Below are 27,422 nucleotides of genomic sequence, written 5' to 3'. Positions count from 1 at the left end.
TCTCAACGTGACTGGAGTGCTGGCAACAAAGCCAGTACTCCAGCCATTTCAGATGATTCTTTGGAATGCTATCATTTTAATGCAAAAGTGCTGCTCAGCTCTGCTCATCATGGGCTACTTAGCACAATCTATTGGCTATCACTTGAGGTAAAAATCAGAACTGATTTTTAAATACAGCTCTATTTAAGCACAGGACTTGGTCTAGCAACGTAATCCTTGTATGTTACATTGGTCTTTGCAAAAGATGGATCTTAAGGAAACATTCAGCGCTTACCCTCCAAACTTTAGAAGGGTGAGAAAGAGGTTTCCAGATAGCTCTAAATCTTGTAAGTGGCTATTTTTTACAATAGGTTGACACAACTCAGAGTAACCTCCCTCTCCCCCCACCTCCAGACTTTGGGGTGTTCAACTTCCAGATTGGAGTCTTACAGCTCAGACTCACAGCTGGTTCTTACCAAGGAAATTCCATACGTGTTGGCTGCATGCCTCTACTCTGGAAAGATGTCTTCACCGCTCAAGTCTTATTTGTCCATGTTCATTTTATTTTTAATTTTACTATTGCAGAGTCTTTTGCTAGATTAGTCACATGCTCTGTAATGAGAAACTGGCATTTAAAAATAAATGAAGCAACTTAGTTACTGCTACCATGCTGTCAAACTTGCCCTACAGATGCACTGACCCCAAGGCAATGCATGTCTATTTCAGTTCTTTCTGCCTCCGCCCTGAAGAGCTACCAACTCAGTGTCAGATTAGCCAGCTGATTTTCTGCATGTTCTATTTCCCACCTATTCCTCCAGCAAATCACTGGGTGCACTTCGTGTGCTTCAGAGCAGTGTATTCTAAGGTAAACAGATAGCTTTCCCCTCAGGAGTACCGAACCTTCCCCTCTAGGAAAGTATTTACACAGGTTCTTCTGAAGCTTATCCCCTTCAGAGCTTTATCAAGTGTTTCGCATAATGAAGGGATCTGACTATTTTGTCAACTTGCAGCTGTGGGTGAAGCATCACCATTCAAAAAGCAAGCCCAACATATTTGAAGTTAGGCCCAATACCGCCACCTTTAAGGCGGACTGAAAGTGCTGTGCACAGTTCTGACTAACTGTGCAGAAATAGATGGATCACTTGCACAATTCATGCTGCTTTACAAAGAGGTACAGGCTTCTGTCACTTAGTAGCTGTGCACTTAGGAACCAGTAACGGCAGGGAACATAAACAAAAGCTACGTGCTATGCAGGGAAGTCCACTTAGAGCTTGTGGCATGCAAGTGCGTGAGTTGATGCAACAGAAGCATGTTAGCCAAGGACAACGCCTGAGGAAAACGTGTGGGATGTTGGATCCATGTAACCCAAGATCCACACCCATGAAATGTGAATGGAGTCAAGGGACCTATCTGGTTCCCTAGGCAAAAGCCTGCAGTGCTGCAGGAGATGGTGGGGGTCGAGCGGCAGCTGAGGAACTGCCCATTTCGGGGAATACTCGTCTTGTACAAATAAAATGTTTAGGAGATGTCATTGCACAGTTACAGTTTGTGCCTTAACAAGAAATGCCTGGTTTCCTTCGGCCTTCATCAGATCTATTTCTTTGTAGGATCCTCTGGCGTTCTCCATAAGACATCACATTCTTTTACAGGCAAAATGTTAATCTCAATATAGACCAAGCCTTGCTCCCATACAATCCCATCTGATGTTTAGACAACTACATTGCTTAGAGGTGTGGAAAATCTACATCCATGAGCCAAGCAGATATGCTGACCTAACTCCCAGTGCAAATAGTGCTGTGTCAATGGGAGGGCTTCTGTTGCGATAGCTACTGCCTCTCCCGGACGTGGAGTAGCTACTTTAAGATATCCTTCTCTTGGAGGAAAGCTGCTGGTCACCACATTTACCAAGATCCCAGATTAGTGTATATCTAGAGAGGATATACTCTCAGCCTTGAGCAGAGGGGGTGAATATTAGATCCATCACCCACAGGTGTCTTTAACAATTGAGGTTGGGCTGAATAGTTTTGCTTTGGTCAGGTAGGAAGACCAGCGGTTTGCACTAAACAGCAAGACTTGATTTTTCAGACATCTACGCTCTGGGAAGAGCTCCATTCAGAGCGAGGGTCTTGTGTTGCTGCCTCTTCTTACTTCATAGGGTGCTGGCACGTGCTGCTTTTTGATGTCATTGATGGCAAGGGGCTGGGCACAGTAGAAATTGCTTAATGGAACAGCCTCACCAATGAATTATGAATGGTGAAAGCCAAGATAAAAATGCATTCAGAATTTCTTTAATCATGTCACACAAACTTCTCTACAGTGTCATGGCAATCTACATTTCCACCATCTGCTTGATTTTATTCTGCCGCCACTTCTCAAATACAGAATAAAAAGTGACATTTTAAAAACAGAACACATGGCCATTTTTACAAGCCTTTGGTGCTGCAAGTGAATGCTTTAGCCTCTGGTCATGACAAAACAAAACCCATCTTCAATCACCAGGAAAATCTTTCTTTCCATAAGAACTTTAAAAGAGAAGGCTTTCTCCTGCATTCCCCCCACCCCGCATATTGGTTACAATAGCAGTATTTTCCTTCAATGTTTTAGAGTAGAAACCTATCAAACAGGTTCGTATGCACCTCAGAAATGGAAGAAGCTTTGGGGAAAGAGCACATCAGTTGATGATTTTGGTATTACGTGAGGGTACCCAGGTTAATCTTGAGAGGTTAGCTAGGAAGGGTATCCTAGGGGAGAAAGGATGCATCTTTCGCCCTCTAGGGCATAGGCTATCTTTCCAAGCTACATTGACATGGAGGGATTTTATGTTATGGCCCATCAAAGAAATTGTTGCTACGAAAAACCGAGGAGACAATCTTTCCGGTGGAGTTAATAGTGCCTTCGCTATCTGAACTGGACTCAGAATCGCTGCTTCCCGAGTAGGCGCCAAGGCCTGGGAGGATACCAATGCACACAGCTGCAGAGGGGCAGTGGACTGCAGAGCCACTCATGGAGCTGCTCCCGAGTGGAACACAAGCTGGCTTTTCTGAAAGACACATTAACAAATCATTGCGCTCTTCAAAAAGCAAGAGCATGAGCCACATGTAGCTTTTAATCAGAGAGCATAACCAGATGCTATTCATATACTACTGCCACTTGAACATTGTTACTTACCTAATACAGCTAAAGCAGCTTTGCTACACTAAGGGCTGGTCTACACTACGGGGGAAAATCGATCTTAGATACGCAACTTCAGCTACGTTATTCACGTGAATAACGTAGCTGAAGTCGAAGTATCTAAGATCGAATTATTCACCGTCCTCATGGCGCGGGATCGATGTCCGCAGCTCCCCCTGTCGATTCCACAATTCCGTTCGGGTTAGTGGAGTTACAGAATCGATATAAGCACGTTCGGAGATCGATATATCGCGTCTAGATGAGACGCGATATATCGATCCCCGAGCAATCGATTGTAACCCGCCGATATGGTGGGTAGTGAAGACGTACCCTAAAACTTCCTCCAGTAGGAAGGACCGGCGCCCCAAGCTTTTCATTACTAGTCAGTCCGGGCCTGGGAAGGCAGTATTTCCTTCTAAGACCATCAATTGGATACATTCCATGAACACTAAATGGTTCTGCTTCATATATTTGCCACATAATAACTGGGTTGGGAGAAGGCCTACTCGAGCAGTGGAATAAAGCAACGGCTCGAGCACTCCACAGCTGGTTAGCTTTTAGAATGCTGGAAACAGTTAACTGAACGGCTGACGTTTCAGAATGTGCCTTGGGGTGTAGTTAAACAGCTTACTTCCATGCTGGCTGCAGTGTCTAGATGATAAAAGCGATTCTCTCTTGGCAATAGCAGCCACAACAATGAAGACTGGAATTCAGCTTGATTCCACTTCCTTATTTTCTGGTTGCCCATAACTTTCTCAAACACATTTGTCTCAGGCTGAAACTTCCTAGGCCAGTCCACTGCCCAGAAGGGGAGTAGTTCTGATTTTGGTCAACCCTCCTGATGACCTGAGTGCAGAAGTCCCATTTTCCCCATTGCTTTGGATGACAAAACTAGTTCCCAGCTAGCTCAAGGACGGCTGAAGGAAGACATGTCTAACTTAGCTTCCTTTGTGCATCTTACTAAGATTTGAAAAGCAGGGAAATCAGTAGTTAAAAGTTTAAATTTGACCACTTTAGGCATGAACTCCCCACTCCCCCACCCCCTTCTTAAGCATACTCCTGCTGTGAGCATCTCTTTCCATGGCCTGATCTACACTTGGGGGGGTGGGGGGGTGTCGATGTAAGATACGCAACTTCAGCTACGGGAATAGCGTAGCTGAAGTCAACGTATCTTATTTAGACTTCCCTCCCATCCTCACGGCGTGGGATCGACAGCCGCGGCTCCCCCGTCGACTCCACTACCACTGCTCGCTCTGGTGGAGTTCTGGAGTCAATGGGGAGCACATTCGGGGATTGATATATCGCGTCTAGATGAGATGCGATATATTGATCCCCGATAAATCGATCGCTACCTGCTGATCCGGTGGGTAGCCTGGACGTACCCTATGGGTGAGGCCAGTGGAGCCTGTAAGCTCCAAAAAGCAACCTCACACGTGCAGGTAAGGATTAGTTTGTTAACAGCTGCTCAGCCTACATTCTGCATAGGAAGAGCTGCCAGGTCAAGTAGCCTTTAGCATAGGCCCAGGACCAAGGGACTTTCAAGTCTTGTTGTTCAAATTGTAAGTTCCCCAACACCAAACAGTTTTGGATTCTCCTTTAAAAAAACAAAAGCCAAAACCGAGCAGTAACGAAATACTGAGCACTCAGGGAAGGCAATTCCAAGCATTAAGCTCCATTCACAAAGTTCACCCAACCACAGGGCACATACTTGGTCAGGATGTTATTTATTTGGACACGTCATGTGGTTGAGTTATCTTAACTCCTGGGATTGCCCAGCTCCTTGAGTAGTTAGAATTTCACTGCTACCTCATTTTGCACCAATGCTACCTTTTGTTGGCAGTTGTGTTTACATAGGCACTACAGATTATAGTGCTTGTGTGGCAGAATTTTATGAAGCCTTAGTTTAAAAAATCTGAAGTGAAAGGGAACTAAACTGCTAGGGATCCTGTGTTCATCCCCCTGAAAACTGGGGCTGCTATCCGACTCTGTCCATGAATGGTCATTTTCCATACAAAAGCAAAATATCCCTTGGCTGTTTGCAGAGAACCCCATAGCCCAGACCAATGGCCCTCTATGGTCAAATAGTAAACCTCCATGGTGGAGCCTTGTCTTAAGCATGATTGCACTGCTGTAAGTTCCTAAATGGCTGCCAGGTTTGTCCTACCCAGAACAAAGGTATTTAGGTACCTATCTCTGGGAGTTAGGTGCCTAAATATCTCTGAGGCTTTGGACTTCCAAAGCCACAATGACCATCTATTGCTTTGCAAAGCATTTGGAAATACTTCGGAGTACTATGAAAAAAAAAATCTATATGCAACATAGTCCAATTAGTTTCAGTCTTGGAGAAAAATAAGAGCCCTTATAACAAATAACACTGGCAAATAAGTTATGACTTCCCAGATATAAACCACTCTACATATCAAACTCCAAGGCTAGAACGCACCTTGATTCTTGTCATTGTCGGTGTCTAGTTTCAGTCTCTTCACACTGTTACCGCCTTCTGAACTGTAAGAGAAAATGGAGTCACCTAGTTTGTCAGAAAACAGTCACTTTATAACTGCAAAAATCATAAAACTACATTTGCCTTGAATGCCAAAGAGAATTCCAGCCCACTACCTTGATAATTTTGTTGCTAGCTGGGAAGGATCACTAATATCCAGACATTCAGCATACTGCCTACTCTGTATTCCCATCCCTTGCCAAGTTAGGCAGTAGAAATCCAGATCTAGGAATCAAAGCCAGGTCTCTTGTATGGGAACACAGCATTAGTGGCGGGGTTGCCAACCTAGCTGAGACTATTAACCTTGAAACAGTGAAGAATTTGTGTGCAAGAAAACCCCCAAATAAGTTTGCATCTCTTTATACTGAGAGACAGCATTCATCTCACCAAGAGAATACAAGCCTGCTTACAAAAAATGGGATCTTCCTTCAGATCTGTCACTTCTGTACTCCTCCAAATGCTTCTGATTAGAAAAATCATTCCAGTCACCCCTTCGCTAGTCAACTTTCCTGTAGAGAAGTGCCTGCTGTCCCTGAGGGGGGATAGCACATGGGCAGAGCAACTGTCTAAGTGGGAATTGTTAAGCAACATTATGTAGCACACCAACAGTAAATGTGAAGATGTTTCCCCTTGATCTGAGGGGACAGTGAAGCCTCTCCCTGCATCAAAAAGTTAGTCACAAAATAAACCTGCAATAATACATGTCCATTTATTGGTAAGGAAAGTCTTTAATGCCTAGACAGATGTTAAATCGAGGCATCACTTAATCTCAGCTAGCCTGAAATAGAAGAAAAAAGTGACTGATTTCAGAAACGTCTTAATGTCAAGGCACTGACATGTCAATTTTGAAACTCTTTTCAAATAGATGCCATCTGCAGCCATCAGATATGCCATCAAGCAACATGCCAGAAATTGCTGCTTAGATGCCAACGGCTAGGGAGAAAAATAGCTCTTTGGGTGCCAGCTACCATCCAAGTTTTGTTCCCTTGTAAAAACCGGTCCAAGTTGTACATCATGGATTGGAAGAGGAGTTTTGAGATATCCCTGTACTGAATTTACCAAAGCCAGCTTCCTAGATTATGGGTTACTATTTCACTGGGGATGAAATACTCACCACAAATCAGAAGCATCTGAAGGAATCTCCTATAACTTCAACTACAACCAGGTTCAATCACCAATATACTTCTAGATGCTAATTAACAACAGTCAGTTATCAGATGGACTGTTTGATTGTCTTTGGGAAGTGAGGCTAGGTCTGTGCTGCCACTAGTGGTGTAATTTGCAGTTCATGTAAACATACCTGTGGTAGCTTCAGTCTAGAGAGCTCGCTAAGACAGCCTTGAGGATGCGGCAGAGCTAGCTAGCCATGTGAATACATACCCCGGGGGCTTGCACAGCCCACAGTGCCACATCCTCACTGATCATTTTAGCAAGCTAGCCAGAGTGGGTGTGTCTATGTGAGCTGCAAGTCACACTTCTGGTTGCATTTCCATAGCCTGCACGCACGGTCATAGTCCAGTTCTTACAGGACAGTTGTTCCCATTACACAATATTGTAATGGGTAGCGAAGATGGGAATCTCAAAGAAGCGAAACAGTGAACGGGCCACTGACATAAAACTGCCCTATTCCTTGGGAGGCGAGGGGTTTGCAACCACGCTGTCAAGCCAAACTGGTGGAGAACAAGAGAAGCTTGCACATTACCCTCAGGAGCAGATTGTCCCAATGAGTTACACCAAGAGTCAAAATTATGCAATTAGGTATCAATAAAACAAGCTGATGTGATGCAAATCATTTGACTCAATACAAGTGGCATGAATAAGATTGAAAATGGGCCATTTTCAGATCCAAATATAGGATTTAATGACACTGACACCGTCTGAGATGATTGAAGCCTTGTCTGGTTGAATCATTAGTTTCCCCACAGTCTGGGAGACTTACAGAAACATGCTAATCCCCCTCCCTTTGCTAAAGTTCACACCTCTGACAGTCTCCCAAAGGCAGCTTTTGGCCTGCCTCACTCCATACTGCTAACTCCGTTCCTTTCCTTGTGAATTTATAGAGGTGTGAAACTAACCTTCTGTGTTTCACAGCTCCTGCCAACAGCTTTGCCTGAGAGAACTTGTTCTTGTTTTCTACTGACTTTACAGTGAGTTTCTTCTCTGATTCCTTCTTTGGGTCTGTGCTGATGCCCACTTTGGCGAGAGTGCTGTGAATTAACAGTTAAGGATCAACCAGGATGTGCGAGAGGACAGTTCCTCTGCATTACATTCAGTCTGGCCTGCTGACGCTGATGCGGGTTCATTCGCAGCTTGAGGGCCTCATAATCCTGTGCAAGCCTGTTGAATGGCATTAAGCAGGTACCTCATGCCAGCAGTGTGAGACCCTTACCCTCAGGAGCTGGCGCAGGTTTCCCATGCCAGGCCTGTTCCTGGAGGACTCGCAGGCAGAGGGGGATGCAGGCTATAGTGGCAGATGCATAGTGGGAATTCTCCTCATCAGCTACTTCAGGATAGCAAGGGAAGGACTTTGTACTGGGCCAACAAGCAGTGCTCTTGGCACCAGAGGAGCTACCCTATAGGCCTGTGTCCTCTCTTGTTTTTAAAAAGCTTGGGAAAGGTGGAGGGTGCAAGGGGAAAAAAGTGCAAGCACAAGATGACATGGGACCTCCTGTCACCCCCTGGGCCCAGACACTTTTGTTACAGACCAGCTGTTTCCCAACCCAACCTTTCCGAAGGAGAGAGAATTAATTAGTGGGCCCAATTCTCCTCCCCACTTTGCAACCATGCAGCACCAGGAGAATTCATCCCACTCGGTCTACCATAAAACAGAACAAATTAGCCTTACATATCACAAGGCCTTCTTAAAAATTCTCTCCTCCCTTTATGCTGGCCTCATTACTGGTCACACAGCAGGCTCCTTACTTTATGGACAGTCTGAAAATTAACCCTGCCAGGTTGGAATATGGTTGGACTAAGAGTCAACCAGACTTTGAAGAACCAAAAAGCTAGAGTGAAGGAATCTTCTTTCTTACAGAGAATTTTGTAGCAGTTTGTCCTCAACATGTGGACAAGGCAGATGATGATTTGTTTCAGTGAGACTGTAAACTCTTTGGAGCAAGGATTGTGTGTACCTGTGCATGGTGAGCACCCAGTATAATGGGGGCCCTGAACACAATTAAGGCCTCTGCGAACTACTAATGCAAAAGATCGAGGGCCCAGAAGTTCCCTTCCTCAGTGAAATACAAACATATTGGCTGGTCAAGTACAAGTGCCTTAAACCTGTCTGTCCTCATATACAAGTAATAAAGTAATAATCTTAAAGGACAGGTCATCCCATAAAACATATATTACATCTTCAAATGCCCCGCCATGGCTTATAAGCACCACAACCCTGTTAAGAACAACTCTGCCATAGAAATACACACATTCTCTTTGGCCTAATTTCTCTTCTTTATGCTGCCCCCACTGTTAACGAGTAGCATCACATATCAGTTCCTGCAACGCCCACAGAGGAAATTAGTAGCCTATAACAGAACATTTGAAAGGTGGGATGCAGGTGCAACCCATAACGAAGTAGGCAAGTCTGGATAGGCCTCAAGGGCTGGCTTTCGGATGTTAAGCCACACCCAAGAGTCTGCAGAAACACTACCTGGTTCTCTTCCTATGGATAAGTCCAGTTTGGCAGCAGCTGGGCTGATAAAGGACCCATTGGAAAAATAACCTCCTCTCCCACCTCCCCCATTTCCTTGCTGCTACTAATGCATTACTCTGGTATTTATGGGGACCTGAAAAACTTTCTGGAAAGTTTTATAATTGCACCTACAAAAACAGTGTAACCTACAAGTTTACAAATAAAAAAAAAATACTCTTTAACTCCAGTATCAGTTCCTTCTTTGACTACAATTCCCTGAAAAGCGGACAGCACAAATTCATATAACGACACAAAAATCTGAGTTGCCCAAATAAGTGAAAGACAACATCAGCTGTTTCAGGGAAGACACAGGACACAGTAAACTTCAAACTTGGCAGGTCATGTCAGTCAAGTGGCAGCAGATGTGCAAATACTTTCTTTTAAAGTGTATTTACACACATACTTTGGAGATTTTGAACATCTGTTTTAAAGCTTTGTTTTAGGCTTTCTAGTTCATAATGTGGGTCATTCCTTATCTGATTTTTCCAGGGACATAATTACTATCAATAAGCCAGTCTGTCATATTTGTGATTTTCTTCCCCCCTCTCAACAAACAAAACAGCCACTCCTAACTGTAGCTAAGTGACTTTTTTTTTTAAAGGCATGGAACAATGGTGCCATCCTGTGGCCACTTGCAGTAATAAATGCTCTCTCTAGCCAGGCAGAACCTCTTTAAAAAGTTTCATGTTCTAACATGTGGTTCTTTTCACTTATGTTAGCGAGGCTGGCTCCTCTTATCATATTTCTATTGCTGTATTATACCTGAATACTAGGCTAGCTAAAGCCATTATGAGCAAGCTGAAGTGTAATTTCTAGCTACAGATTCCATGGCAAAGGATGCTATTTTGCAAACATTTCAACCCTACCTCCAAAATCCTCAGCCCACTAACTAAACATCCATTTGGAGAGACTGATACACCCATTGCTGGTTTTAGCTCAATTAGTTCTATGGGCAGAAGTTCCCATTGCTGGATTGACATTACAAGCAAAATTACTTTTCCCTCCCATAAAGCTATGTAAAACATATGTACAGAGCCTTGTGTTAATCCTGGATACAAGCATGAAAACAGTTGTCCTACAATATAGTTTAATGCTAGCATTATGGGAGAGATGACTAGCAGGACTTCCTTTCCAGAGAGCTCTAAGATTATATGGATATTTCCCCTCTCATGCTTTTCATTTGTCTTTTGTCTAAATAGATGGCAAGTGCTTCCTGAAGGATCTCTCTCTCGGTATGTTTGTACTGTGTCTAGCACAATGGGCCTTCATCTCAGCTGGGGCCTCTAAGGCTACTGTACTACAAATTAGTAAAGCAAATGTGTTTAGCTTTGCTAACACTAATTTACCAGTGTTTACAAAACTATTTCTAAGAAGCATAAAAAATAATACAGGCAGACAACTAAAAGTTCTTTATCAGAGAAAAAATGAGCAGTCACTTACTTCTGCAGTACAGAAGCAGCAATGTTTAATATACACACCCCTACAAACATCACATACCCTTAAGTTTTGCTTTGTGTTGAACAGAACATTAAAATACAAACCTGAATTTTACTTTTAAAAAGTAAAAAATGGTTGAGATTTCAAAGCAATGTAGAAAGAACGAGGAGTACCTGTGGCACCTTAAGAGACTCACAAATTTATTTGAGCAGAAGCTCAAGACTAACACGGACTATCACTCTGAAACCTGTCACAAAGCAATGTAGGCCATTTAGACACATCTTCCATTAAAAGTAAGCATCTAAATCCTCTAGAATGCTTTGAAAGTCTCAACCACTGTCTGTAGCCAATATGTATTCATGACTATCAAGTTATGAGCTATAAGACAATGCAATTAGTTATTTCAGTTTTCCTAATACATCTGCACGCCTTGAGCTAGCACAGCCAGGTAACCCTCAGTCTAAGTCAAGCTTAATTTTAGAGAAACCCAGAACATTCACAACTTACCTAGAGACAGAATTAGTTAAAGCAGCACCCATAACTGGAACCCTTTCCCAGCGTTAACCGTGGGCTTTGGGGGTTATGAGCTGGCCATTTCAATTCCCACTTCAGGCAACATTTTATCTGACAAACTACACCTGGAATCCATTTTTTCTTTTAAAATTACTTTCAAGGTCTAAGCATGTTAAATCATTCAGAGACAGTTTCATAGGGTGGTGTCACCTTTTTCACCTATTACAGTGCATACATGGAAGGAGAATATTTGAGCCACCTACTGATCTTAGTCTGTGCTATGGGCTGGTGCCTTTGCGTAGCTTAAACTGAATGTAATGCTGGGGAAGTCTGATGTAATGACCAAAGCAATGTTTTTGATCCACTTCTTTTTGACAGGAAGGACTTAAGGGCAGGGACAATGGCATCCTACCATAGTCACACACTTCCTAATAATCCATTTACATCTCACACTGCAGAAAGGATCTTCCATTTAAAATTCCATGCCACCATCTAAAAGTAGCTTAGCTTAAACTTCAAGATGAGCCACTTGGAGTTACTCAATCTGCCAGGAAACTGAAACAAGATGCTGAAAATTGCATTTGCAATTTTCATGCCAAATATGGGGTGAAAGGCTAAAAATTTTCATTGACAGTATCAATAAACTTAGGACATGGATTCTACAATTTGTAGTATATAGCAAGGCCTGTCGATGCAAAAACAGATGATACTTTAAGGCTGTAAAAGCTGAGCTTACTGATACCTAAAACTCTGGAAGATACACTGCCCAGTAAGGTCAGGGGTCAATTACTTAGCTAAGACTCCTTCTAGGCTAGCATGATTCACTGTTGGACTTGTTTGACCTGGCTAGTGCAGTCAACTCTATGCTGTGGAAGCAGCTGCCATGCACATCCCAATATTCAGCACACCCTGAAGCAGCTGTGGTAGAAACTAAATATATCCCGTGAATCATCAGTCTGAATAAATCGAAGGAAACATCTATATGCAAACGTGCCCGCTATGTCCCACATTAAGTTTTGTGATTTCTAACTGTACTCGCATCATTTACAAAAAGAGGAGTTGGGGCGGACTGGCACATCCTACCAAGTTAGATGTTGGCGGTTCCCGTCTCATGGATAAGCGATGAATTTCCAATAAAATATTATCTTAGGACATCTTTATATAAAGCCAGTATCAACCTGATTCTCTCCCCACTTCATTTGCCTACTTTATTCCTTCTGTGTGGAGTTTGACCCACCTTGTTCTGCCTCGAGCCTCCTCTAATCCCCCTGCTAACTTTCACCCAAGTGTCAGAGTTTGCACATCACCCACGATTACTTAAGCATAATGGGCTTGATCATGACCAAACAGAAAGGGAGGAACCATCAGCATCTTGGTAGATGAGAGGAATCAATTCTCTTCTTTCAACCTTAAAGGCAGTCAAAACTAGCTCAATGCTTTGCCATATGTGCAAGCCCAAGCCCAGTCTGAGGCCCTGAGATTGTTCCCAGCATGTTGGTCTGGCGAAGGATAGAAACGCTGAACCCTCAGGCTAGGAGAAAAAGAGCACCCCAAGTTGCACTTTTCCATGAACAGCCTTAAATATCGCAAAAGCAATAGAAAGACAATTCAATAGCTACTTCAAACAGTTTGGCTATTTTAAACCTGTCAATGTACATCTGAAGAAAAAAAACAGCTTGGTGAAAGCAGATCTGCTTTTTAAACTAGTGCAGGATAAAGCAGAGGTTGCAAAAAGGGAAAGCCCATCCTCCTCTATACATCCTCCCTTTCTATCCTTGTAGCAGTGTGAAATACCAGAAGATAACAGCAATTAGAAGGAAACAGGAGTGCACAGAAAAATTTTGAAGACATGACCAAAAAACCTGAGATTCTGAGAGATCCAAAATAAGAACAAAACAAAGCACTTCAGAGGCAGATCATCATCATGTACACTTCTGTGTAGAAAACTACTTTGCAGGAAAAACAAGTGTGTGGACATCGAAGTCTGATTGCAGCACAACCCAACTGTAGCTCCCTGTCTTATAACCTTCTACTCAGACCAGTGGCGAATCATTTCAATGCAAAGGATATTCTGTATTCATTTAGTTCTTTCAGATCATCTTCTCTTCGTTGCTTTTCTATTAGCGCTTGTTGCCGAGACACCTCATCAAGGAACTTTGTCTCATCTTCATCTAAGCCTCTTACCATATTTTCTGAATAAAGCAAAGCAAAAATTAAAAGCCATTTAAGAAACTGGAAGAGTGGAGGACCATGCAACAGTACTTTTCATCCAAGGATTTCAAAAGGTAGATAATCATCCACAGGTATTTTACAGGTAGCATCTATAGTGCCACTAAAGCAGAGAGAGGAAGCGATCACTGGTAGGGTAGGAAGTAGTACCCATGGCTACTATCAATTCTCTCTTCTAACCAGTAGATCATGCTGTCAGTTTGAAACAAAAAAAAGTAAGCATATATCAGACCCTTCAGAAAACAAACCACCCAAAAATCAGCTTGTTTTTCTAACTAATGAGAGAGAACAAACTTCTCCAGGCTAAAGATTTTCTAATCAATGGGTTTCCAGATTAGCAAAGCTGAGCTCCCAAATATATTCAAATCCAGGGCTTGTCTACACTCAAAATGCTGCAGCTACACTGCTGAAGCACTTCAGCGTACTACCTATGCCAATGGGAGGGGCTCTCCCCTACGTAATCCATCTCCTCAAGAGGCGGTAGTTGGACGAATTCTCCAATCAACTATGCGCTGTGTACAGGGGAACTTAGGTCAGTTTAACTCCATGGCTCAAGGATGTGGATTTTTCACACCCCTGAGCAACGTAGTTGTGCTGACCTAATTTTCTAGTGTAGACCAGGCCTCAGACACATGTTTTTGAACAAAGCAAACACATGCTCAACCACATTTATAAACACAGTAAAAGCTAAATTAGCTAAATGTATCATGTTTAGCTATCAGTGTATTAACTCTCTAAATTTCCATTCTGGTATCCTATGTGCTCTTCCAAGTAGGGTACAGATAGCTTTTTAGAAGGTTCTTTAAATCTCTTGTTATGCAAAGGATAATCACTCCATCAAAGCCACACATTATCAGAGAGCTAATGAAAGGCTTAAAAAAAGCAAAGCCTGCAGTGTCTGTGGCCAGACTGAAAATTCTCTTCAGTTACAGCAACTGGCCAAAATTCACTGGTTTTATCTTCATGAAGGTTTAATTCCTCAAGATGATTTTTAGGACCTTACACATTTAAGGGTCATATTTTGTCCTCAGATAAAAGTCCCACATAACTTCAAAAGGCAGGGCCTGAAAAATCTGATGAGTGGCAAACTTCAGGAAGGGTGGGGCCTCAAAGTTAATTTTGTTGAATGTAAGGCTTTAATTTTAAAAGTTCCAGTTCTTACAGTTGTGAAGAATATAGTACTGCTCCCTGAGTCTCCAGACCGATAGTCTCCAATGTGTCTGCTACTGCTCAGAGTTTTCCTCAGAAGCAACAGCAAGTGATAAGACACTAGTCAGGTTCACTGGTCCCATTCTGACTGACTGCAAGAAACTGACAAGAACCTTAGTTTTACTCAGCAGGAGCTTGGTATATACAACTATAAGCAGCAGCTGCCAAGGCAGTAGTGGTTGTTCCTAGATCTTACTGGTATCTCTCTCCTATGAGTCAACGTTTATCTGGTACGTGAGTCTTCTGAATAAACTTTTTAAACTCCAATCAAGGGCAGCATTTAGCCCCAAGATAACTGTCTACCAAAAATATATATAGCTTACCAATGAGCATGTTGAAAAGAATGGGTACTTTTCCCCAGCATTATCAATCAACAAGATGTGTGTGTCAACAGCACTTTCCTTTCTAGTCAGCCTACTCCTGCTACCCAGTGCAGTGATGCATCTCAGTCCAACATTTAAGCTATATTGAATTTTTTTCTGAAATGAAATTGAGCTGTCACAAATACAGCATAATTGGGCAAGAGAAAGAAGCTGGTTTAGATATGAGACAGCTACAAGGAGCCTTTCACCCCTAGGTCACTGCTGACAAACTAGCAGCTATTTGGTGGCCAACATGAAATGATCTGGTTGTCTGTCAGTTCCCAGTAGAATTGTTTTTTGTCACAACTGGCATCCTTGATAGCAGTGTCAACACAGGTACCCAGGACTGAATCTGAATGGAAACTAAATTCTTCTCTTCCATGTAAAGACTGTCCCACTGGCATTGGGTTTGAGGGATGTCCATGGGGAAGAATGAGGAAGCTTGCATAGCTGCTGCCCTTACTTTATGTGTACTGTGCCTTATACAACTTTTACCAGCGCTGCATTCATTCAAGACCTCAGAAGGGAGATTGCTTCCAAGCACACAAACACCTCTGCGCTCAGCACTGTTCAGAAGGGAAACAGAGCACAATGACAGTTCAGCAGAGTTGTAGTAAAGTATCCTTCTTTTAAAAGCACCAGAGTATTGGCAATGAGGTCTTTTTCTGGTTGTTTTAGAAGCAGCAAATCCTGTAAGGAAGTCTGATTCTGTGCAGTCCTAATATATCGCCTATATTCTGTCACTTACAATATGAGGTTTCCTGAACAATCAGAGAAGCAAGATACTGTTACTATGTTTATTTGTTCTATCTTCTTCCAGCTGCTTATATCTGCTTCATATATTGTATACACAAACACATAAAGTACACTGGGTATTTAAGAAACCATGTTTATGTTTACATTATAACTAGAACTACTCAAATTAAATTACAGAATTTTGTTAAGAGTCCAAAGCATTTTTCATTTCATTGTGTTATGCAATGGCCCAATTTTCATTTTCTAGGTTTCCCCAAGGATTTTTAAAATGTTTAAAACAAGAATTAACTAGACTTGAAGAACAATCCCACCATGTGACTCTGCCAACCAATCAAAATTGACAATGCAGAAAAATGAAAACCCCAAAAATCTATTTGAAAGACAGGCTACATTTTCTCATGAAGATTTCTGTTCAAGATTTTATTTAATGGAAAGTTGTTGTTTTTTTTTAAAAAACTTTTTAAAATGTTCTGTTTTCAGAAGATGGCCAAATATTGATAAAATCTGTTTATTTCAAAAATGTTCAAACTTGCTCATTACAGCTAAGAATAAGTCAACATATGTGTATTGCTCTCAGGGCCAAATTCTGCTCTCATATGTCCACACAATTCCTATGAAGTCAATACACGTTGGGCACACGTATGGTAGAATGTGTGCCTTAATGTTAGACTCCCCCCCCCCCCCCACCCCACAATCTGTGTCAGGCCAACAGTCCCCCATACTGAGGTAAATTGGTCATAACTCTCTGGAGCCACCAATACTGATTTTAAACCAATCAAGCCTTCCCATCATTCCTCTAAAAAGCAATTTCATTATGGACAGGATCCTAACAAGCACTAGAGATCAATTGCGCTATTCAAGGCAGTGAGCACCATGCATGGCAGTGCTGGTTCTAACAGAGCACTGTAACATTATGCATCTATTAAGGACAGAGAAAGAAAAATTTAATTTGATGTGGCAACAGCAGGGTAGAGATTTAGGCAGAATGTAATTACTCAAACTGGGGTTTGCCCAAAGCCTGAGCCTTGCACAGAGTACCATATGCTCTTTAAAGCACCTCAAGCGGTCAGGGCATCTCTTTTAAATGTCTGAAAGATTAAATCTCTAACTACTGTTTGTCCCCTTTCACTCTGGAGCACTGGTTCAAAAGAACAATCTAGAACGGACTCAAACATCATTCCTGTAGCACCTGACTTCAAGCTCTCTTACCCAACTTCTCATTTTTCCTTAGAACAGTGGTTCCCAAACTTGGTTCGCAGCTTGTTCAGGGTAAACCCCTGGCGGGCCGCGAGACGTTTTGTTTACCTGGAGCGTCCTCAGCTCCCAGTGGCCGCGGTTCGCCGTTTAAACATTAGACCACTCCCCGTGGTGTTTTGTTTGAAGCACAGGATGGGGAGTCAGGAAAACTGGGTTCCATTTCCAGCTCCACTACTAATTCCAGCATCCTTCTGCCTCAGCTTCTTGAGCTGCATAATCTAATTCCATACTTCACAGGAATGTGAGTTTTGATGGACATTTTTAAGTAACTTTTAATTCCTTACATGCCAAACGCTCTCTTAATGCAAATAATACTGTGCATATTTTAGGATCCACTGCAGAAGTACGATCTACGCATTTGATCATTTTCCAAGTGACCGTGATGTAAGAAACCAATGCTTTGAAAAAGAACAAATAAGGCATCAGACAGGAAAGAGCTATCCATCTGGCCTCGTATCTCAAAGTTACCAAAGATGTGGCACTTTTCTGGGCTTCAGCTCAGAACAATAACTTGCTGGTGCTTACTGAATTTAAACTGCTCCTCAAACTCTTGCTGTTTCTTGTCTTTCTGTTCCTGGAGTCTTTCATATAGTGATCGTGGATCATACACCTCCTCTGGGCATTCTGAGAGACAGGAAGAGAGCAAGAGACAAGAACATACCTTAGATTATTTTTTTTATTATTTTTTAACAAGCAAGCATGGCTTTTAATCCCCCGCCCCCCCGCGCACCCCTTAAAGCTTTTAAATAATCTCACAAGCATAGCAGCTGGTTCCTTTGATTTTTGTACAGACAGTTACATATTCTTTGGCTCTTTCCTGCAGTTACCAAACTATATCCCAATACCTTCTGGGTCCTCAGGTTTTCGAACCTTCTCCCATTCTTCCTGTCTTCTCTTCCGCCGCTCATCTAGCTCCGATTCAGACACAAATCTTTTGTTAATTACAAGGTCAGCAGTGCCATCTCCTCCATCCATTGTGGAACAGCCTGTCCAAAAAAGATACATGGAAGAGAATACTGATACTGGAGGCCAGATTCCAGTTTCAGCTGCATAAGGAATACTAGAAATAGAATGTTGCACTTATGAGCAATAAAGATCCTTCAAGATACATAGGGTATAGGAGATAAGAGTCTGACCCCACGAGCTGAAAAACATAACATTAAATATTAACTCAACATAAAAATGAACATAATTCACCTTGATTCCAAAGTGCCACTTGTAGGACACCTTTAGTAAGAGAGCGAGATCTATTAGAGTCCATCACAGAACCCAACTCAGTAACAGCAGATAGATACTAAACAGATACTATACTTTCTCTTGGTCAAAAGGGGATTAAAAAAACCTGTTAAAACAAACTGGTTTATAGAGAACCTCAAAACCATTTAAACAAGATACAAAAATATTTGCCTATTTCAGGCAGGCAAGGCTGTCCAACACTGCCCATTATAAACCCTACTTTTAGTTGCTTATAAAGCTTTGCCACGCTTCAACCATTTGGGCTGAAATTTTCCATGCCAAATGTCTGACTCATGTGAATATTTTGTTGTTGTTTTTAAATTTCAGCCAAAATGCTTCATCTGTTTCCAAGGATGAGGTGATCCGATAATTTTTTTTCAGTCTGATTTTCCCCTCCTAAATCTAGAAAACTGCACACCAAAACCTATGTTAAAAGAACATTAATGTTGCTATTGTCAAGCACTCAAAAGTTAGGAAATGCCACAATTAAGACTGCCTGTGGGTTAACAACACTGCAGACAGGAGTTTAATGTACACTTTACAAAAAGACATTTTAAAATGTAATCAAACTATTTCTGTTTATATTCAGGGTTTTTAAATCCATTTATGAAAAAAAAAGTTTTGGACCAAAGATGACCCTGCTAACCCAGCCCCTAAAACTGACACATGAAAGTAGTCTCTTCCTACGTCTCAGCAAAAATTTAAAAAGCAATAGATAACATTGAAATGAGGCTGCCTACTACTTAAACATCATTTTCTCTACAAAAATACAGTTCAGAACATTATGAATGTAACAACAAATTAATGAACATTGTCAAAGAAATTAAGTCTATTTTATGGTGCATTATATATGCTCTTTGTTCATGTCTCACTGAATCTTGTACATTAACAAGTAATTCGCAATCGGATTTCCTACTCATTAGCACTAATTGAGGTTCTGCTATAGTTATCAGTGCCACTGTAAGACTGATGTCCGTAAGGAATTTCCTGTAATTAGGGCTTAGTTGGTTTCATTTTGAATAGAGGCTTTCCCAGTGACCAGCAGCAGTATTCAGTGACAAGGGAGAGACATTTCCCTCCCACCCCCACCAGTTTTCACCCATACAAAAGTCACAATGCTTGGCCATCATGCAAGTGACATGCTTTACAAGTGTTAGAGTGATCCTCCTCGAAGAGAGTTAATTAACTTGACATCAAAAGTCCTACTCCCAGTTTAAACCCATGCAATATATTACAAGCCTCGAAGTTCAAAATTTATTCTGCCAATATAAAGTTATGCCCCTAATCCAGATATTTATAGCTCTGTATTCTAGAATGATACATAAAACTGATGCATGTGTAAGATTGTTCATAGAATAAATCTGTTGCTATTACTTAGATCATGCCAGCAACATGCTGGGTTTAACCTCTGTGCTTCAATCTCCCCATCTGTAAAATTGACATAGTCCTGCTTTTCCTCTTTTCTAACATATTTTGGTGTCTACAGACGCAAACCATCATGTCAGTGCTAAGTATTCTCTATTTGGAGCCCAATCCTGCTTGCACTTAAACCCCTGGAAATAGAATCATAGAATATCAGGGTTAGAAGGGACCTCAGGAGGTCAGCTAGTCCAACCCTCTGCTCAAAGCAAGACCAATTCCCAACTAAATCATCCCAGCCAGGGCTTTGTCTAGCTGGGCCTTAAAAACCTCTAAGGAAGGAGATTCCACCACCTCCCTAGATAACCCATTTCAGTGCTTCACCACCCTCCTAGTGAAAAAGTTTCCTAATATCCAACCTAAACCTCCCCTACTGTAACTTGACCGAGCCCTCCTGAGTTCCTTTGGGGAGAGGTCAGCATTTCAAGATTAGGTAGGATCAGTTTAACACACCCTTCTCCTATCACTATGGGTTCAATCTTTTGAAGAGCTGAGCCTGATATCAACTTCAGTAGCAGTTGGCCGTTATCAATTTATTATTTGTATTATAACAGCAAATACGAGGCCCAATGTGTTAGAAAGTAAGCATTTAAGAGAAACTACTGATTTGGGGTACCACATTTTTGGGTATACAACTAAAAATATATACCTTAAAATAAGCCTGATTTTCAGCAAAAGCTGAGCGTATGCCTTCTGAAATGAGGCCCTTTTAAGCTGTCTCAAGATGGGTATACAAAAATTACAAATCACTTAGGAAAGTTTAGGCTTAAATAAGTTACCCAAAGACACACAGGAAACCAGTAAGGAGGGCTGGAAGTTGAACCTATGCCCCATGGGTCTGAGTCCAGGGCCTCAACCATAAGAACATCGTTCCTTCCCTAATACATGATACGTTCTTTTTATGGCAGCTGTTCCATCTCATGAATTCCTTTTGGAAAGGGATAAAGGATTCGGGTATGTTGGTGTGGTAGGGCATGTAAGAATGTAGATGGGGTGAAGGGGCAGAGACTCAGGCTATACCTACATTTAAGGCAGTATATGGAGTACAGACACTGCACACCCAGTGCAGTATAGATGGTGAGACACTGTTTAGGCAAGTAGAGCAGAGTTCTCTACACATCTGAACCCTCAGCGTATATACCCTACTCAGTTCTCTACATGCCCAAGCAATGCCTCTCACCCCTATGCTGCTATTTTTAGCAGTGCACTGTCCCGCTGCCAGAGCCTCTCTCCACCACAGTGAAAGGCTCCCCCTGGCCAGATGTGTAACTACACACTGCAATGACAAGAGTTTAGCTGCAGACTGCCTTTCACTGCTGCATGTCATGCGTGTATTCTGTATGCTACCGCAATTTCATTAGGACTAATTGTCCAACCTAAGCGCATCACAATCCTAACAAAAATCAGTACGCTCAGAGGATCCTTTTACTCTAGGGAAATGATCTAGGTACAACAGTTATCAAAAACCAGGTTCTCTCCTCAACTGGTGCCACAGCTTAACTGTGACTTTATGTAGGACAAAAGTGTTTTCAGCATCATTATGAAAAGCATGATGAAAACATGCTCCTGGTAGCCACATCCTGCAGTACAAAGATGAAACTGCCATTTAAAAATGAAAAATTGGATCATTTTCAACGTGACTTCCATTTTTCAGCAAGATAAGTTAGCATTTTTACCTTCAGAAAGTCCAGATATTTAGATGTCAGCATATAATGAGGTTCACTCTTTCCCCTCTCTCTCAAAAAGTAGGGGAAATACAACTAACCTGCATTTGTAATACTGATGATGAAACATTGCTTTTTACTTCTATTTATTGCTACTTAATGGCCTGTGTATACTCAACAATTTTGAACAATCAGGAACGTGTACTAGTTTCTCTGCTTCCTCCTGTAAAATAGTGAGAGGCTCACTCAGTGATGTCATCTGGATGAGCTGCTGAACGATAAGTAAAGAAGATTCTTATGACAGGACTGACACTTACGCAGTATTTATACTGATGGTTACTGTTAACTCTTCAGAACAAATGGCTGTCAGAGATTTTTTCCTCACTGCTGGATCCACCGTATTTGTAGTCAAAACATTTACTCTAGCCCAAGGCATCCCCACTGCTCTGTAAGCAGATGGGACTCTTATCTGACTAGGACAGCACCAAGTTGGGTGCAATCATTCCCAGGACCAGTGCTAGAGTTTTTCGCACCCTAGGCACACGGCCATATCGCCACCCCGCGCGCCGCTCCCACGGCTCCGGTGGAGCTGCCGCAGCCATTTCTGCGGAGGGTCCGTTGGTTCTCAGCTCCGGTGGAGCTGCCGCAGCCATGCCTGTGGGAGGTCCACCAGAGCCGCGCGGGACCAGCAGACCGTCTGCAGCAATGCCTGCGGCAGGTCCACCGGAGCCGCGCGGGACCAACGGACCCTCCGCAGGCACGACTGCGGCAGGTCCACCGGAGCCGCCTGCTGCCCCCTCTCCCCCCCGGCAAAATGCCACTCCCCCCCCCCCCCCGAAAATCCTGGCGCCCTAGGCGATTGCCTAGTTTGCCTCAATGGAAGTGCCAGCCCTGATCATTCCTCTTTAACTCTTCAGAAGTCCCGCCAAGGTGTACAGCAGGGATCTACTTCTGAGGTAGTAGAGGGGGTTCTACCCATTGTCTCTGGCATTCTCCCTGCACCCTCAACACCCAAAATGGTGCACACCAAATCCGATCTCACCAGTAAAGTAACAAGAGATGAAAGGCAGGTATGAGAAATAAGTGAAGATTTTAAAGTCTCTCCAACTACCAAATTTTAAACAATTTAAACATTCTTTTAGTTCTAATTACCTCCCTCACAACTTTCATATAGAAAAATAGTGTATCAACTTCTAAACTGTTTTCTTTTCTAAACCTTTCAACAGATCTGAAACCTATAAGATATTTTTAGAAGTGCCTAGTTTAAAAACTTTATTTTAACCCTCCCACACACAATTTCTTCAAGATTTAAAGCACTGTCAGAGGGATTTCTTGGACCATACCTATTGATGTGGATTGTTGATATGGATTATATTTAAGGAACAGATCTACCTCATGCTCCCCATTTAATGTTCGACTCATAGCATAAAACAAAGCCATCAGTAATGGAAAGATAAGAGAACTGGCCTTCAAAAGCCTTGTAAATATATAAGCCAGGAACAGAAGTCTCTAATAGTCCCTCACCATCCCATGGCTGGATTTATTTCATCCCTTCAGTATGACCGGCATGCTTGATTGTTAAGCATCTAAAATCATTCACAATGCTTACATCTGAACAGAAAAGACCTGCAAGACTTGGAATCTAAACTTTGCACACTCAAGGCTCCTATTAAGTAGAAAAGTTAAGCACGTGCATAAACATCTTCAGGATCAGGACTTGGTCCGCAGGAATTGACAGCTAAAGCCTCCCCACTGGCTATAGGATTATTCTAGCCTTGATAACTTCCAGAAGATGAAGTTTGAAATATCACAATACTATACTGTTAAATTCTGCAGCAAAGAAGAAAAACAGATCAAAATGTGTCTGTTTAGGACAACAGTCTAAATCCACCTCCCTCGCCCAGTATAATTATGTTTGTATACTATGGGTAGATTGAAAGTTAAAAGCATCAGGGATTAGTCAACGGCAGTATTAGCTGCAAATTTCCATCCTATAGTGCATCTTGATAGAAACCTATGACATGGCATATGCCATCTCAGATAGTGGCTAATACCAGATGTCTCAGAGACAGACAGTCACAAAAAACATTGGGAAAGGTTCTTCCTGATATATTAGTTAAGAGATTGACTTATGCCCTGACACATGAGTTTCTCACTTCCAAACTCTTTGATATTTTAAAAAAAAAAAATCCTTACTAATGTAACTATAGCAATGTCCATTTTTTTAAACCCTGTCAAGCTGTTGGCCTCAGGGATATACTGAGGTAATGTGTTTCATAGGCTGAAAACAGTTCTTTGTATTCATTTTATATTTTCAACCTTTGTTTCGCTGAATGTCATTTGTTCTTGTTTTGTGAGAGGATAAACAAAAATGTTATTTTTATTTTTAACTCACGATGAATAAATTGAGACATATGATGTGTCAGAGAAATAGGTCTGGCAAGATTTTCAAAGCTGGTTGCTGTTACTAAGCCGTTAAGTTTTAGCCCAGTTTACTTAGCTAATAACTATTTTGATATAACAGAACTGATAGTGTGATTCCAAGCCAGATATAGGTTTCATTTCCAGCTACTCAGTTACATGCGAAGTTTGTAAAGAGGATCCCTAACTAGGGAAACTTTAAAACTATCTACCATGGTTGGTAATACTAGTTCAGAAGGTGTATGAAATGCTGGGGCAGCCTTAGTGCGGAAAGCCTGATAGGTGCCACCGCCATTTTCATCATCATGCTACCCCAAACCTGATAGGTGCGAGTGCTAAAAACAGCGTCAGACACTTAAAGTAGGGCTCCTAAGATTACAAAACACTGGTGTTTGTAGCCACGGGACATTTTTCAAGGATTCTCATAGTGCAGAGAGGGCTAGCTTGTTCAAAACTCTAACTTAAGTTTGATCATCACTAGCTTTCTTACACTCATCTCAATCACAAAAGAAAAACAATCAGAACCAGTACTTTGCTCTGATACAGAACCTTTCATCTGATGATCTCAGAGCAATTTAAAAACATTAAAGAGACACCATCAATTTGAAATCTTACCAATTTACAAAAAGGTGAGATGTACTTCCCCCTGCCAGATTGTGCAGTCTGAATCACATTTGCCTAATTTTATCTCAAAAAAAAAAAATTTTCTCCACACTGTTTCTGTGTAAAAGATCCACATAAATAGGAGAAACTCTGACAGAGTCAAGCAGTGAAAGTATCCCCCCATGTAGTGTTATAAAAGATTCCAAATGAAAAAGAAATTGAAAAGTCAATTATAGTGTTTTGGGGGTGTTATTTGTAACAAGAGATAAATGTGTTGAGACAAAGGTGATTTTTAAAAAGAAACCTTGTGTCTCTTGGAGCACCACACCAGGAATTAGACAGTCAAGTTCACATTATGCAGAAGGGAAAACTGAGGCACAGAGGTGCGGTGACTTGCTCAAGTCCACACGACAAATTAAAGGCAGAGCTTGACACTGAACTGTGAAATACTACCCCAAACCCTTGACTATCTTTCCTTCATAATGTGACTTATTTCACCAAGGTACTTACTTTCAGCTGATTAAACAGTGAAGCAGATAGGGCTTAAGACATCAACCTCTGCAGAATTTAGGCATTTATTTAAGAGAGTTTATTGTCCTTGAATAAAGAAAACCTTCCAAATTTGAACTGACTGCAACCCCCAAAAAGTGTTATCTTCCCTAGTTTGCAGGCAGCTTAAGGATCTCTGAAGCTTCTCAGACCTTTTCCCAAGTTCCAGTAAAAGTAAAATGATTAGACTTCCATAAGTATTGCTGTTTCATTTCAGAACCCTCTGGGCAGCACTGAAACCTACAAGAATCACATCCTTTTCACTCTATAGCTATTAGGAAAAGCTATGAGTAGCAGAGGACGCACTTTGCTGATGCCCCAGAGAACTTTATCAGCTTCCAACTATTAGATATCCAAACTGTCAGTAGTTGAGTGCCTACAAGCATTCTACCACCATACTTCCAAGGGTGTTTTGTTTTTGTTTTTTTTCCATTTCCTTATTTAATTCAATTAAACCCACAATTTTTTTTTTTTAATAAATGTATCAGCAGCTGCCACAGAATCCCCAGGGCCATAAGAGCTTTGCCCTAGAATTTTGATCAAGCTTTGTTTTTGTAGGCAGGCAGGAAGAGCTCTCAGATCACAGGAATCTTACACATAAACACTATCTCCTTGGTCACCAGAAAACCAAATACTCAGACTCAGCCTTTAAGGTCATAAGGGATCATCCCGATCATCTAGTCTGACTTCCTGCACATTGCAGGCCACAGAACTTTGACTACTCACTCACTCCTGTAATAGACATATATAACCTCTGGCTGAACTACTGAAGGAATCATCTCTGCAGGGATGTACTACTAATTTTGTCTTCATGCTAGCTCTGTTTATCAACAATCTAGTGAAGAAACTATCAGTTGTGGCTATGGTACATTGCTGTATGATTAGTTATTATGAACTACATGCATTAATGTAAAGGGTTTTTCCATCCAGATTACTAAAGAAAAAGCACGCAGAGTGAAAAACTTTCGAAATGCAACACTTCTCTTCAAGATGTCCTTAACTCCATAGAGCTTAATGGGTGCCAATCTAGGAACAATGCCTGAAACAGGCTACTGCTGTCATGGGGCAACTTGAAGAAGAAAGATAGATGTATTTACAGAACTCCACTTGTGACAGCTCTTCGGGAGGTGATGAACTATTACTTTTTTTTCCTGGAGGCTGCCATATGGCAGAATGAACACTTTCATTTTTTAAAAAATGTAATCCTATAGCCCTCATCATCCAGTTCTCTGGAGTAGAGCCAGTGTTTCCACTATACATGTGTCCAGTACTTAGCACAATAAATTCATAATCATCAACCTCTAGCTGCTTATGTAACACAAACAAATAATAGTCAACCTCACAGAAAACCTTCAAAATATCCTAAAGTGTACCAAAGTGATCTCTGCCCAAGCCTGAATCTGAAAAAGCTGTGAACTATCCTGCTTATCACAAAGTGGTGTTAACTCTGAATCCCTGCAATGCTGGTTTAAACATCAACTTTCCATTGTAGAGCCCAGGAAAAGAGGAGGATCTTAGAGAGAACTGCACCATCTTTCTACAGCAAGAGGCATGTGTTCTCAACTAGCCATACTGTGTCCTGGAACAACACCTTTACCTAGCTCACCCGCTGTTTAGCCCAAAGGGGAGCTGGCTTCCAAGGCAGAATGGCTCAGCTAGGGAGACACAAACTAACACACATGACCATACAAGAATCTGTAGCCTTATTCTCACCATCCCCTCCCTGCATCCCCACATTACAGCCACCTGGCTCCCCCCCACAGCCATAACCCATCCTCCCCTTAATCTCCTAGCCTTCCCCAACCCACCCCCCAGCTGCCCCCTAACCTCCCCAACCCATCCCCCTTAATCCCCCAGCCTTCCCCAACCCACCCCCAGCCGCCCCCTAACCTCCCCAACCCATCCCCCTTAATCTCCCAGCCACACCTAACCTACCCCCAGCCGCCCCCTAACCTCCCCAACCCATCCCCCTTAATCTCCCAGCCACACCTAACCTACCCCCATCCGCCCCCTAACCTCCTCAACTCATCCCCCTTAATCCCCCAAACCATCCCCCCCAGCCACCACCTAGCCCCAAACCATCCTCCTTAATCCCCCAGCCTCCCCTAACCCATCCTCCAGCCGCCCCCTAACGCCCCCAGCCCCAACCCCCTCCCATCATCCCCCCCAGCAACCCGGCTTTGCCCTGCCCCCAACAACGCGGCCTCCCTCAGCAGCCCGGCCTCGTCCCCTCCCCGCATCCGCCCCCCAGGAGCCAGGTCGCCCCCAGCCTCTGCCCCAAGGCTGCCCCCGCCCCGCGCGGCGCAGACCCCCACCCACCTTCCCCTCGGCCGGGCCCCTCAACAGAGCAGGGCCGCTACAGCGAGAAGCGCACCATACCGCACCGCAGCCACCATTGACCCCGCGGGGCCCCGGACTGCGAAGAG

The 27,422-nt window shown here is 42.5% G+C and overlaps 1 protein-coding gene across 2 annotated transcripts; it reads right to left on the bottom strand.

The window, feature by feature from the left end:
• Positions 1 to 521: 521 nt before the first annotated feature.
• Positions 522 to 27,422, bottom strand: FAM192A (family with sequence similarity 192 member A). Of its 2 annotated transcripts, none has more exons than XM_030581448.1 (7): positions 27,316 to 27,422; positions 17,950 to 18,090; positions 17,630 to 17,728; positions 13,362 to 13,483; positions 7,726 to 7,859; positions 5,594 to 5,655; positions 522 to 3,019 (listed from the first exon to the last, which is right to left on the bottom strand). In XM_030581448.1, exons 2-7 carry the CDS (start codon positions 18,077 to 18,079, stop codon positions 2,802 to 2,804), a joined length of 765 nt encoding a protein of 254 aa, XP_030437308.1. In that variant the 5' UTR covers positions 18,080 to 18,090; positions 27,316 to 27,422; the 3' UTR covers positions 522 to 2,801. The 2 variants fall into 2 exon arrangements, with proteins under 2 accessions (XP_030437308.1, XP_030437307.1); XM_030581447.1 differs by having other exon boundaries at positions 27,371 to 27,395.

Source organism: Gopherus evgoodei, chromosome 12 (assembly GCF_007399415.2).
Source record: "Gopherus evgoodei ecotype Sinaloan lineage chromosome 12, rGopEvg1_v1.p, whole genome shotgun sequence".
Lineage (NCBI taxonomy): Eukaryota > Metazoa > Chordata > Testudines > Testudinidae > Gopherus > Gopherus evgoodei.
The sequence above is the reverse complement of the archived record's forward strand: the minus strand, read 5'-3'. Positions and strand labels throughout refer to the sequence as shown.

Bases quoted from the DNA above. Each gene is read 5' to 3' on its own strand.
- FAM192A (XM_030581447.1), bottom strand. From the start codon at position 27,392: ATGGTGGCTGCGGTGCGGTATG. The intron at 18,091-27,370 runs GTGCGCTTCTCG...TTTTTTGGACAG, and splicing joins GGTGGCTGCGGTGCGGTATG to GCTGTTCCACAATGGATGGA. The intron at 17,729-17,949 runs GTATTGGGATAT...CCTGTCTCTCAG, and splicing joins AAAACCTGAGGACCCAGAAG to AATGCCCAGAGGAGGTGTAT.